This window comes from Phyllobates terribilis, unplaced genomic scaffold (assembly GCF_046119375.1).
Source record: "Phyllobates terribilis strain yellow unplaced genomic scaffold, ASM4611937v1 Scaffold_13__5_contigs__length_258822181, whole genome shotgun sequence".
Taxonomy (NCBI): Eukaryota; Metazoa; Chordata; class Amphibia; order Anura; family Dendrobatidae; genus Phyllobates; species Phyllobates terribilis.
Genome location: NW_027362773.1, coordinates 97,626,378 through 97,639,393, shown reverse-complemented (window position 1 = coordinate 97,639,393; position 13,016 = coordinate 97,626,378). Strand labels below are relative to the sequence as shown.

Genomic DNA, 13,016 nt, shown 5'->3' with positions numbered 1-13,016 from the left:
TATTTAAGTGGTGAAAAAAAAATTCAAAAGTTTGGTAAAAAAAAAAATAAATGGTGCCATTTTCCAAAACCCGTAGCGTCTCCATTTTTGGGATCTGGGGCTGGGTGAGGGCTTATTTTTTGCTCACCGAGCTGAAGTTTTTATTGATGCTATTTTGGGGTAGATCCGATGTTTTGATCGCCCGTTATTGCATTTTATTGCAATTTTGCGTCGACCAAAAAACGTAATTCTGGCGTTTAGAATTTTTTTCTCGTTACGCTGTTTACCGATCGGATTAATTCTTCTTTTATATTGATAGATCGGGCGATTCTGAACGCGGCGATACCAAATATGTGTATGTGTTGTTTTTTTTTTTATTATTTTATTTTGAATGGGACAAAAGGGGGGTGATTTAAACTTTTATATATATATTTTTTTATATTTTTTTAAAACATTTTTTTTCACTTTTTGCTTGCTTCTATAGTCTCCATAGGGACTAGAAGCAGCACTCATTTGATTAGCTCTGCTGTATACAGGGGACGAGCAGATCCCCTGCATGCAGCAGAAATGGTCCTGTGCTATGAGCGCCGACCACTAGGTGGCGCTCATAGCAACCAGCTCATGACAACCACTGGTGTCTGCTGCAGACGGGGTCGCTGATGGGCGGGGCTTAGGACGCGCTTCCCAGAAGCGCGAGTTAAATGCCGCTGTCGGAGATTGACAGCGGCAATTAACATGTTAACAGCCGCGCAGCTGTTGCGGGCACATGTCCGCTGTAAGAATCAGCTGACATGTGCTCGGTTCAGTGCGGGCTCAGCGCCAGAGCCCTCACTGAACTGGGGGTGATGGCACAAGGCGTACTAATACGCCCTATGTCTTAAAGGGGCTAAGGGATAAAGTGTCACCTGTTCTCTGAAGTGGTTATCTTGCAAAGTTTTATCATGCCACTTTTAATTCTGTGCAATTCCATAACCTAACAGCGGCATGGTGGAGACTGACCTCTATCTGTGCTATAGTGGAGAACAGGTCCAATGTTTACTGAAGATCCAAGGAGGTTTACAATACAATACAAAACCCATCCGCATGTAGCAGAAGAAATCAGCATGATTTTATCCTATGTAAGCAATATGGTATGGTGAAATCCAAAGCCAAATCCACACTCATTGTGGACATGCAATGGAACTTTTCTCACCCTCAACCTTGGTCCGAGCTTGCGTTGCAATACCCAGCCTGACCGATGGGTCTCCTGACCTAAGCTAACTGCCCCATAGGCATATAAGAGGTCAGGAAGGGTATTGGGATGTGAGCATGGTCCATGTTCCTTGGAAGTGTGAAACCTGACTTAGACTTAGGGCTCTTTCACACGTCAGTATCTTCGGTTCGTGTGGTGACCATTTCCACACGTACCGGAGACACTGATACATGCAGACCCATTAAAATCAGTGGGGCCTGTGCACATGTCAGTGTGTTTCCACGGACCGTGTGCTCCACACGCTGACATGTCCGGTTTTTTTTAAGGATTCACGGTCCGCAAAACATACCACACGGATGACATCCGTGTGTCATCTGTGTGACACGCACCGGCGCTTGGGATTCAGCGCTACAGTTAGCTCTGTTCCCAAGCGCCGGTGCTGAACATTGCCCTCATCGTGGTTCCCTGCCGGCACTGCAACCAGCACCAGCAAGCACAATGATGAGGGCAGTAGTAGTCTGCCCCCACAGTGTCCCTGTGTAAAAATAAAATAATAAAATCCATATACTCACCTGTCCTAAGTGCCCCCCTCTGTAATCCATGCGACCGCTGACACAGAGGAGCCAGGGAGAATGAGCCCCTCTAGTGAGGGAGGGACTTAGACTTAGACTAAGGGACTCTACAGGAGAAGACTACCACTACCCTCACCATTGTCTCTGCTGGTGCTGATCGGAGCGCCAGCAGGGAACCATGATGAGGGCTGCGTTCACCACCCGGCGCTTGGGAACACCGTTAACTGTAGCTTTTGGCTGCAAATATGGATTTCTGTAAAGTGAAATCTGCGGTTAAAATTCAATAGAAAATTAGCAGGATGCAGATTTGAAAATATGCTCTTATTAGGCCACGTTCATACGTTCAGTATTTGGTCAGTATTTTACATCAGTATTTGTAATCCAAAACCAGGAGTGGGTGAAAAATGCAGAATTGGTGATGTGTTTCTATTATACTTTTCCTCTGATTGTTCCACTCCTTGTTTTGGCTAACAAATACTGATGTAAAAAAATGACCAAATACTGAATGTGTGAACGTGACCTAAAGGGAACCTGTCACTTTGGGAGATGCTATTTACCTACAGATATGGGGCCAATTTGCAGGTCGATAGAGGTATAATATTGTCCAACTGCCTAACTGAAAGTGCAGCTACTGGGAGAAAATGAAGTCATTTCTTTCTGAGAGACGCCGGCTTTCAGTCGTAAAGACGTGCCCTGAAGCAACTACAGTCACCGCTCAAAGCGGCACTTTGGTTGACAGCTTGCTCCGCACAGATGTGCTGCAAAGCTAGCTGTCAATCAAAAAGTCGGGGCTTGCTTTCAGCTGCAACTCACAGTATAGTCAGCAGTGATAGCAGCCGCTCCGTGCATGTCCCTATGACTGAACGCCGGCGGCTCCCGGTAGCATTGTAACACTATTTCCTAGCAGATTGACCCTATAGCTGCAGGTGAATAGTGTTTTCCGAGGTGACAGGTTCCTTTTAAAGGCAGCTGTCAATCACTGACAGCGGCATTTGAGTCGTGCTATGACGGTAGCGAGTGCATTCGGGTTCTCATCGCGAGGAAACAAGATCTCCGGGTGACAGTGGGTTGCTCCCCCACATCGCCACCATGTTAGCACACCCAGGCACAGGCCGGGCTTCATAGTACACTGTGATTGGAACTAGGTACCACAATACTAAAACAATGCAGAATACACAATTGTGCTCAAAAGTTTACATACCCCGGCAGAATTTTTCCTTTCTTAGCCTTGTTTCAGAGAATATGAATGATAACAAAAAAAAAATTTCTCCACTCATGGTTATTGAATACAAACACATGGGCCATGCACACAGTTAACAAGTCTGTAGGACAGTGTTCACACCACCAAAAGATGGTTATTGGTTGGGTGAAGCCATTTATTGTCAAGCTACTGTGTTTTCTCTTTTTAAATCTTAATGACAACCAAAACCACCCAAATGCCCCTGATCAAAAGTTCACATACCCAGTTCTTAATACCGTGTATTGCCCCCTCTAACATCAATGACAGCTTGAAGTCTTTTGTGGTAATTGTCGATGAAGTTCTTTATTTTCTCAGATGGTAAAGCTGCCGATTCTTGACAAAAAGTCTCCAGTTCCTGTAAATTCCTGGGCTGTCTAGCCTGAACTACGCGCTTGAGATCTCCCCAGAGTGGCTCAATGATATTGAGGTCAGGAGACTGAGATGGCCACTCCACTTTGCTCTGCTGTAGCCAATGACAGGTTGACTTGACCTTGTGTTTTGGATCGTTGTGTTATGCACACGCCCGGACTGACTGGCGTGTGCGTGTTTATGTAGTGATTCCACTGTGCCATGAACCGGAGAGTGCCTGGAGGGGCGTAACTAAGTATCTGCCCTATCTGACCAAGGTGGCACGACGGCATACGACGCCAGTGCACCAAGGAGGAACCGAGCAGAGGGACCAGGTGCTACTCCAGGACAGACCCCGGACACGGCTGTTGACCCACACAGGGGAATACAGGAACAGACTGGTAGGCTGGCACACAGACTGGTGGGCTGGCACACAGACTGGTGGGTATAGGCAGGCACGACTGGTATGCAGGCAGGGGGGTACAGGAAAGCACAGCTAGAGTGCAGACAGGGAGGCACTAGCAGGTAGGAACACAGGCGGGATAGGACCCAGTACACACTGGGACTCAGGAACAACACAGGCAGAGGGGTACAGGCAAGCACAGCTAGAGTGCAGACAGGGAGGCACTAGCAGGTAGGGACACTGGCGGGATAGGACCCAGTACACACTGGGACTCAGGAACAGAACCACAGATGTGGCGGACAAACAGCAGAGTGAGGCCGCCCAGAGAGGTGAGTGAGAACAGGGCAGGACGAGGCCGCCTGGAGCGGTGAGCAAGAGTAGAGCAGGACAAGGCCGCCAGGAGCGGTGAACAAAGGGTCAGAGCTGAGCGAGACTGCCGGAGCAGTGAGCAAGAGTAAAGCAGGACGAGGCCGCCTGGAGCGGTGAGCAAGAGTGGAGCAAGACTGCCGGAGCAGTGAGCAAAAGGATAAGAGTGGAGCGAGACTGCCGGAGCAGCGAGCAAAAGGGTCCGAGCGGAGCAAGGCTGCCGGAGCAGCGAGCAAAGGAGTCAGAGCAGGCTAGAACCGCCGGAGCGGTGAGCAAAGGAGTCAGAGCAGGCTAGAACCGCCGGAGCAGTGAACAAAGGAGAAGGAGCAGGCTAGAACCGCCGGAGCGGTGAGCAAAGGAGTCAGAGCAGGTTAGAACCGCCGGAGCGGTGAGCAAAGGAGTCAGAGCAGGGGGGACAGGGCTCTGTTCACACGGAACAGACAGGAAGAGAAAGGCAGAGCCAGATACCCACAGGATACTTGCAGTGAAGTAGCGAGTGGACCAAAAACTCACAAACGGGAGTACAGAGACAACAAGCAGGAGTTAGGTACGAGTTCAGACTCTGCAGAAAAAGGAAGGGAACGGACATAGAGGCAAAACAGGTAAAGGATAGGAAAGAGTTCAGACTGGAACTGAGTGTACGGAGGAGACCGACATTGCAGCGGGAGACAGGAGCGGGTCTGGGAATACGGCCCCCAGAGAGGCGGGACAAACAGGCAAGGAGCGTGTTCAGACAGGACAGACAAGATACAGGAACAGGTCTAGGTAATCGGCCCCTAGAAGGCGGGAGGAACAGGCTAGGAGCGTGTTCAGACAGGACAGACAAGATACAGGAACGGGTCTAGGTAATCGGCCCCTAGAAGGCGGGAGGAACAGGCTAGGAGCGTGTTCAGACAGGCCTGGAAATACAGCCTCCAGGATAGGCAGACAAGAGAACACAGACAGGACTCAGTTCAGACACGGGAACTGATACCGTAAGGCAGGAGATATAGACAGGACTCAGTTCAGACACGGGAACCGATACCGCAAGGCAGGAGACATAGACAGGACTCAGTTCAGACACGGGAACTGATACCGCAAAGCAGGAGACAAAGAACGGGACCTGGCACCTTCAGAGTGCAAGCACACACTGAAAGAAACACTATGCTCAGGCAGGGATAGATGGGAGCAGCTGAGCTATATACCAGGTGACAGACAGCAATAGGCTGAGGACGCACAAGGGGTGTGACCCACAGCAGGTACAAAAAGCAGGAAGTGATCGGGCGCCGCCCTTAAGCAGCAGAAACAGACAAACAGACAGCAAGGAGGGAAGCCAGAGAGACATTCTGGACTGGAGATCAAGTGCGCGCTCTTGCACAGTGGGAGATGGACCACCATGCAAGGACGCCGCCAGGTATGTTACACGTTGTCATGTTGGAAGGTCCAAATACGTCCCATGTGCGGCTTCTGGGCTGATGAGTGCAAATTTGCCTCCAGTATTTGCTGATAATGTGCTGCATTCATCTTTCCTTCAACTTTTACCAAGTTTCCTGTGCATTTGTAGCTCACACTTCCCCAAAACATCAGCGATCCACCTCCGTGCTTTACAGTAGGAATGGTGTTTCTTTCATCATAGGTCTTGTTGACCTCTCTCCAAAGCAACGTTTATGGTTGTGGCCAAAAAGTTCAATTTTGGTCTCATCACTCCAAATTACCTTGTTCCAGAAGTTTTGAGGCTTGTCTCTGTGCTGTTTGGCGTATTGTAGGCGAGATACTTTGCAGCATTAACGCAGTAATGGCTTTCTTCTGGCAACTCGACAATACAGCCCATTTTTCTTCAAGTGCCTCCTTATTCTGCATCTTGAAACAGCCACACCGCTAGTTTTCAGAGAGTCCTGAATTTCAGCTGATGTTATTTGTGGGTTTTTCTTTGCATCCCGAACAATTTTCCTGGCAGTTGTGGCTGAAATCTTTGTTGGTCTACTTGACCATGGTTTGGTTTTTACAGAGCCCCTGATTTTCCATTTGTTAATCACAGTTTGAACGCTGCTGACTGGCATTATCAATTCCTTGGATATCTTTTTGTATCCCTTTCCCGTGTTATACAATTCAACTACATTTTCCTGTAGATCCGTTGACAATTCTTTTGCTTTCCCCATGACTCACAATCCAGAAACGTCAGAAGCTGGATGAAAGATGCAATGCGAGTCGGTCTGGATCCCAGAAACTCACTCAGTTTTTATGCACACACACTGATTACAAGCAAATAGGTCACAGGTGAGGATGTTACCTTTACTAGCCGTTCAAACCCATTTGTGTCAAATTCTGTGCATGTTATCAGGCCAAAATCACCAGGGTATGTGAACTTTTGATCATGGTCATTTGGATGTTTTTGGTAGGCATTAAGATTAAAAAGAGAAAACACAGTAGTTTGACAATAAATGGCTTCACTCAACCAATAACCATGAGTGCAGAAAAAGTTTTTTTGTTATCATTCATATTCTCTGAAACAAGGCCAAGAAAGGAAAAATTCTGCCGGGGTATGTAAACTTTTGAGCACAACTGTAGCTCAAGTGATTGACAAATCAGAATCTCATTGGGGTGAAAAAATAAAATGTAAAAAAGAAAAAAAGTTTTAAACATAAAAAAATAATAAAATTCAATTCAAAAAACTTTTCCATTATTAACAATTTTTATTTTTTTTTAAAAAAGCATATTCAGTATAAGGCTGGGTGCCCACCATGCTTTTTTTAAGCGTTTCTGCAGTGGCAATTCCGCCCCGGAAACGCTTAAAAAACGCTTGGTAGAAGGCCTGCCATGGTCCTCAATGATAATCCGCATGTGCTGTGCACAAGCTGCGGAAACTTCCGCTGCGGATTACCATTGCGGAAAAATCCGCAGCACGTCCATTAATTTTGCGGAAATGCGTAATTGCCGCCATGGACTTGCATTGAATCGCATAATATCCGCATGACTACATGTACACATGCGGATCTTAAGCGATTCAATGCGCGGATGGTACCCGGGTCTGGAGAAGAGGAGACTCTCCTCCAGACCCAGGTACCATAGCACCTGTAGTTAAAAAAGAATTAAAATAAAAAAAACATTATACTCACCTTCTGATGGCCCGCGGTCTTCTCTCCGGTGCGTCTGGTGTCTTCGGCGGCTTGCGGTGGTGTAAAAGGACCTTCCATGACGTTATTTAGTCATGTGACAGGTCACACGACCGCCGACATCAACGACTGTCACATGACTAAATGACGTCATGGAAGGTCCTTTTACACCACCGCGAGCTGCCAAATACACGGGAGAAGGAGACCGGGGGCCATCGAAAGGTGAGTATAATGTTTTTTTTAATTTTTCACCATTTTATTTTTTTTTTTTACTATTGATGCTGCATTTGCAGCATCGTAACTTGGTCACACTATGTAAATCCATGCCGGTTGCATGGATTTATATAGTGTAACCAAGTTGTCAAGCACTTTCCAAGTGATGCTAAAATTGCTTGGAAAAGCACTTTACAATCCGCATGCGGAAATACATGCAAAAACACTTCACAAACGTTTCTACCTGGCAGGAAAAACGCATGTAAAATCCGCATGCGTTTTTCCTGCCAGGAAGATGCAGAAAAAATCTGGAGCATTTCTGCATCGTGGGCACTTAGCCTGAGGATTCACACTTATCAGCGTAAATAAAATTGGTCCGATGTTCCTGAAAAGTCGGACAAGAGTCATGCGAGTGGAATGCAATTTTTATCAAAGAGCATCAGTATGACTGCACCACGGCAATTAGGAAGAGGGGAGGCTAAGTGTCAGAATTTGTGCATCTGATGGATGCGCCATTTCCGGGGCGGCTGAGGGCTGATGTTCTTAGTCTGGGAGGGGGCAAATATCCATGGCCCCTTCCTAGGCTATTATCAGCCCACAGCTGTCTGCCTAGACTTTGCTGGGTGTTAAAAATAGGGGGAACCCCACATAATTTTTTTTGTAGTGTCCACTCTTATTAATAAACAGTAAAGACAAAGTACTCAGCTGTGAGCTGATATTAATAGCCTGGGAAGATCCATGTTTATTACCCCCTTCCCAGGCTATAAACATCAGCCTCCAGCTGTCTGCTTTCCCTCAGCTGGGTAAGAATAATATGGGGGAACCCACACCATTTTTTTCTTTAATTCTATGTATATCTATTCTATTCTGACAGTTCACGCTGTGATTTTACTGTGTACTCGGCTGATGAAATGTCGGGTTTCCTATGAGATGGATGCGTAAAAATCACACTGCACACACATGGTCCGTGTACCGTGCAATTTTTTTCTCGCACCCATTGACTTGCATTGGCGAGTCTCGTCTAATATACGCGACCTCTCGCAGCATGCAGCGATTTTTTTTCTCAGTCTGTTCCGAGCTGAGAGAAAAAAATTGCAGATGAGCAGAGACTCATAGAATAAGATTAGTACGTGTGCAATCCGATTTTTTATTTTTTAAATGCAGATGAGTATGAGCCCTAAAGGTGTAAATCGATCAACGTATCAATTTGCTTCACCCATCAGATAAACGTATTAAATAAAAAAAATTTAAAAAATCCAGACGCCAACAATGCAAAAAAGAAAAAGTTATTTGTGCCCCAAAATAGTGACTTTAAGAACATCAGCCGATCGTGCAAAATACTCAGCGCCATCGGCAAAAAGAAAAGAATGAAAAAATTACGGTCTCAAAAAATGGCAAATTTTTTTTTTTTTTTTTACAAGATTCTGATTTTTAATTCTAAAAAAGAAAAAAATAAGATATATACTTGGTATTACCGTAATGGCAATGACCTCGAGAATTACATTTACAGGTCATTTCTACTACATAATGATCACCTTAAATACAAAACTCAAAAAACAATGGCGGAATAGGATTTTTTGGGTTTTCGTTTTTCACCATTTGGAATTTTTTTCCCAGTTTTTCTGTACATTATATGTATGGCGTCAGTCAAAACTTACACCTCATCCAGCAAAAAACAAGCCTCATACCATACAGGAGTGGGGACGGAAAAGTCAAAAAGCTATGGCTCAGGGAAGAAGGGAAGGAGTATCAATGTGGCCTGTACATGTGTGCCCGCTAGGTGTCGCTCTACACCGTGGTACACAGCAGCAGCACGCAGCTCACTACGTGACTGGAAGTTTTCCCGCCTTCACATCCCTCAAGTAACCGCTCTGAGCCCGGACACGCCTCCCTTCTGAGCGCTTTCTCATTGGTCGTCAAGTTTTGATTGACAACCTGTCTGTGTAGGCGGGTCTCTAGCTCCACTCCACCAATCACAGAGCGGAGTGTAGTAACCAGGAAGTAGCTGCTTGTGGTGACAGCGGGGAGCGGCGGTTTGTACGGGAGCGGTTTGTACGGGAGCGGTTTGAACGGGAGCCTGCAGCAGTCACCATGAGCTCCCCGGTAAGTGCCCGAAATATCCTTTTATAGGCTCATGTGTAAGCATGTCTGTCATATCGTGCATAATCCCCCTGTAAGGGGGCGGGTATCTGTCCTATAGTATATAATCCCCCTGTAAGGGGGCGGGTATCTATCCTATAGTATATAATCCCCCTGTAAGGGGGCGGGTATCTATCCTATAGTATATAATCCCCCTGTAAGGGGGCGGGTATCTATCCTATAGTATATAATCCCCCTGTAAGGGGGACGGGTATCTATCCTATAGTATATAATCCCCCTGTAAGGGGGCGGGTATCTGTCCTATAGTATATAATCCCCCTGTAAGGGGGCGGGTATCTATCCTATAGTATATAATCCCCCTGTAAGGGGGCGGGTATCTATCCTATAGTATATAATCCCCCTGTAAGGGGGCGGGTATCTATCCTATAGTATATAATCCCCCTATAAAGGGGGTGGGTATCTATCCTATAGTATATAATCCCCCTGTAAGGGGGCGGGTATCTATCCTATAGTATATAATCCCCCTGTAAGGGGGCGGGTATCTATCCTATAGTATATAATCCCCCTGTAAGGGGGCGGGTATCTATCCTATAGTATATAATCCCCCTGTAAGGGGGCGGGTATCTATCCTATAGTATATAATCCCCCTGTAAGGGGGACGGGTATCTATCCTATAGTATATAATCCCCCTGTAAGGGGGACGGGTATCTATCCTATAGTATATAATCCCCCTGTAAGGGGGCGGGTATCTGTCTTATAGTATATAATCCCCCTGTAAGGGGGCGGGTATCTATCCTATAGTATATAATCCCCCTGTAAGGGGGCGGGTATCTATCCTATAGTATATAATCCCCCTATAAAGGGGGTGGGTATCTATCCTATAGTATATAATCCCCCTGTAAGGGGGGCGGGTATCTATCCTATAGTATATAATCCCCCTGTAAGGGGGGCGGGTATCTATCCTATAGTATATAATCCCCCTGTAAGGGGGGCGGGTATCTATCCTATAGTATATAATCCCCCTGTAAGGGGGACGGGTATCTATCCTATAGTATATAATCCCCCTGTAAAGGGGGCGGGTATCTATCCTATAGTATATAATCCCCCTGTAAAGGGGGCGGGTATCTATCCTATAGTATATAATCCCCCTGTAAAGGGGGTGGGCATCTATTCCACAGTATATAATTCCCCTGTAAGGGGGGCTGGCATCTATCCTATAGTATTTAATCCCCCTGGAAGGGGTTGGGCATCTATTCCACAGTATATAATTCCCCTGTAAGGGGGGCGGGCATCTATCCTATAGTATGTAATCCCCCTGTACAGGTATCGGTATCTATCATATTGTATATAATTCCTTTCTAAAGCTAAATTCCCACGATAAGTATTTGAGTTTTTTTGCAGATTTTTGGCAACTAGTAGATAAATTAGGTTAAGCCCCCGTCACACATAACAAGATCGCTAGCGAGATCGCTGCTGTGTCACGGTTTTGGTGACGCAACAGCGACCTCACCAGCGATGTCGCTATGTGTGACACTTTGCAGCGATCAGGCCCCTGCTGTGAGGTCGCTGATCGCTGCAAAGTGTCCTGGACCATTTTTTGGTCGTTGCCCTCCTGCTGGTCAGCACACATCGCTGCTGTGTTTATAATGGTTACCAGCCTGCTCCTGCTTCAGCAGGCTGGTAACCAGGAGCAGGACATCGTGGAAAGATTCTTTCCATGATGTCGCTGCTCCCCTGATCGTTGGTGAGCCTGCCTGTTTGACAGCTCACCAGCGACCACAAAGCGACGCAGCAGCGATCCCTGACAGGTCGTATCGTTGTCAGGATCGTTGTAGCGTCGCTATGTGTGACGGGGCCTTTACTTGCAATTTTTCATTGTTTTTCTGAGTGCGTTTTATCGCGTTGTTGACACTGTAGTTTTTGTCTCTTTTTGATTTGTCGGGTTTTAAACAAAGCTTCTTTGTCTTTGATACTTCCTGGTTTTTAGCTTTGACAAAACTTTACTGGTATAGCCATGTGCGGATTACATGCGCTTTTATCTGCAGGTTTTCCGCATCGAATGCAATTCTATGGGTAAAATCTGTACGTAAAACTCAGCGTACCCGCTGGAGAAACACTCGTCACAGGTCAATAAGTGGCCTGGGATTGTCGTGTTGAAAAATGGCTCATGGGACATTTTAGAGAAATGGTTCCCCGACCAAATCAATGTAACGCTGAGCTGTTAGTGCACCTTGAATAAAGATTAGAGGGGTCTGACTACCGTACATTATACCCCCCACGTCATAATCCTGGGAGTAGGACCAGTGTGACGTTACCTCGTGAAGGCCTCCTCATTGCGTTGCCCATGTGGTCTTCAGACCAATCTCTGTCCATCTTTGTGTCCAAGACAAAAGTAGGATTAATCGCTGAAGGTGATAGAAGTCCATTCCAGTCTCCTGTCTCCATGTAGAAGCCATGTGTGAAAAGCCATAAAGAAGTATACGTGAGGAATCATGACCCAGTCCTACGTCTGGGATTATTGTGTGGCGGCGGCATAATGTGCAGTAGCCGGACGCCTCTAGTCTTCATTCCAGGTCACTAGCAGCTCAGTGGTGCGGCCATTTCTCTAGTGTCTCGAGAGTAGTTTTTTTAACACGACAACCCCGGACCGCATGTTGCTTGTGCTACTGTGAGCACCCTCTGTGGCCTATACCTGCTCCTATGACTACACCGTCTCCAGACTTGTCTCCCATCGAGCACATCTGGGACGTCATTGGTCAGTGATTACACAGGAGCTGCCAGCAGAGGATCTTGATGATTTGCCCAAGTGCATTCAGCGGCAGAACCTTCTGCCGATGAACATTAACAACCTCAGTGATAACAGCCGAGGCTGGAAGTGCCAGGATTTCTGCACGTGGCTCATACTCCAGACTGAATAAATTGAGATGTGTTTGATTTTTCCATCATTTGCAGATCATTAACTTGTCCATCCTGTGATTTGCATCATTCCACGACTTTTCCTCGGTGTTTCAATTTCAATGTTGAGGAATGAGTGTATATAATACTGTTTTTGAGTCACGAGACCCATAAGAGGACTGGGACTTGTGGATATGAGAGAGTATATGGGTGAATTTCGGTTGTGTGAATTAGCCCTTACAAACAGCAGTTTAGCCAAAAGTGGGGGCAAATGTAAGCAAGTGTGACTGCAGAATCAGACTGAGCAAAGTTTGTTTTTAGTCTGTAACTATGGAGATACATAGTTCTGGATTAGAACTGTAGGCACGAAACAGTATGGTAGGGGGAGAAGCCGATTTTAGTGTTTTTGCTCATTTATTGCAAGTTTGGTATAAAGTCTGGTCTGTTACATGTTGCCTCAGTCGTCCTATGATTAAGGGTGTTGTATACACCAGAAACACGTCAGGTTTCTGAGGTTTAATTTTAGCATGTTTTAGTTTTTTCTTCAATAAAGAATAGTTTTTAATTATTTCCTGTTGGATGTGCCAGTGGATTTCCCTTTTCTTTTTTATTTGCA

General features: G+C 46.2%; 1 protein-coding gene across 1 annotated transcript in view; it reads left to right on the top strand.

Moving 5' to 3' along the window:
- Positions 1 to 9,360: 9,360 nt before the first annotated feature.
- The window catches only part of ZDHHC13 (zDHHC palmitoyltransferase 13), a 29,631-nt gene continuing 25,975 nt past the window's right edge, over positions 9,361 to 13,016 (top strand). The window contains exon 1 of the mRNA XM_073658247.1: positions 9,361 to 9,508. Coding sequence (XP_073514348.1) covers positions 9,497 to 9,508 — 12 coding nt within the window. The 5' untranslated portion in view covers positions 9,361 to 9,496. The remainder of the gene's footprint in view (positions 9,509 to 13,016) is intronic.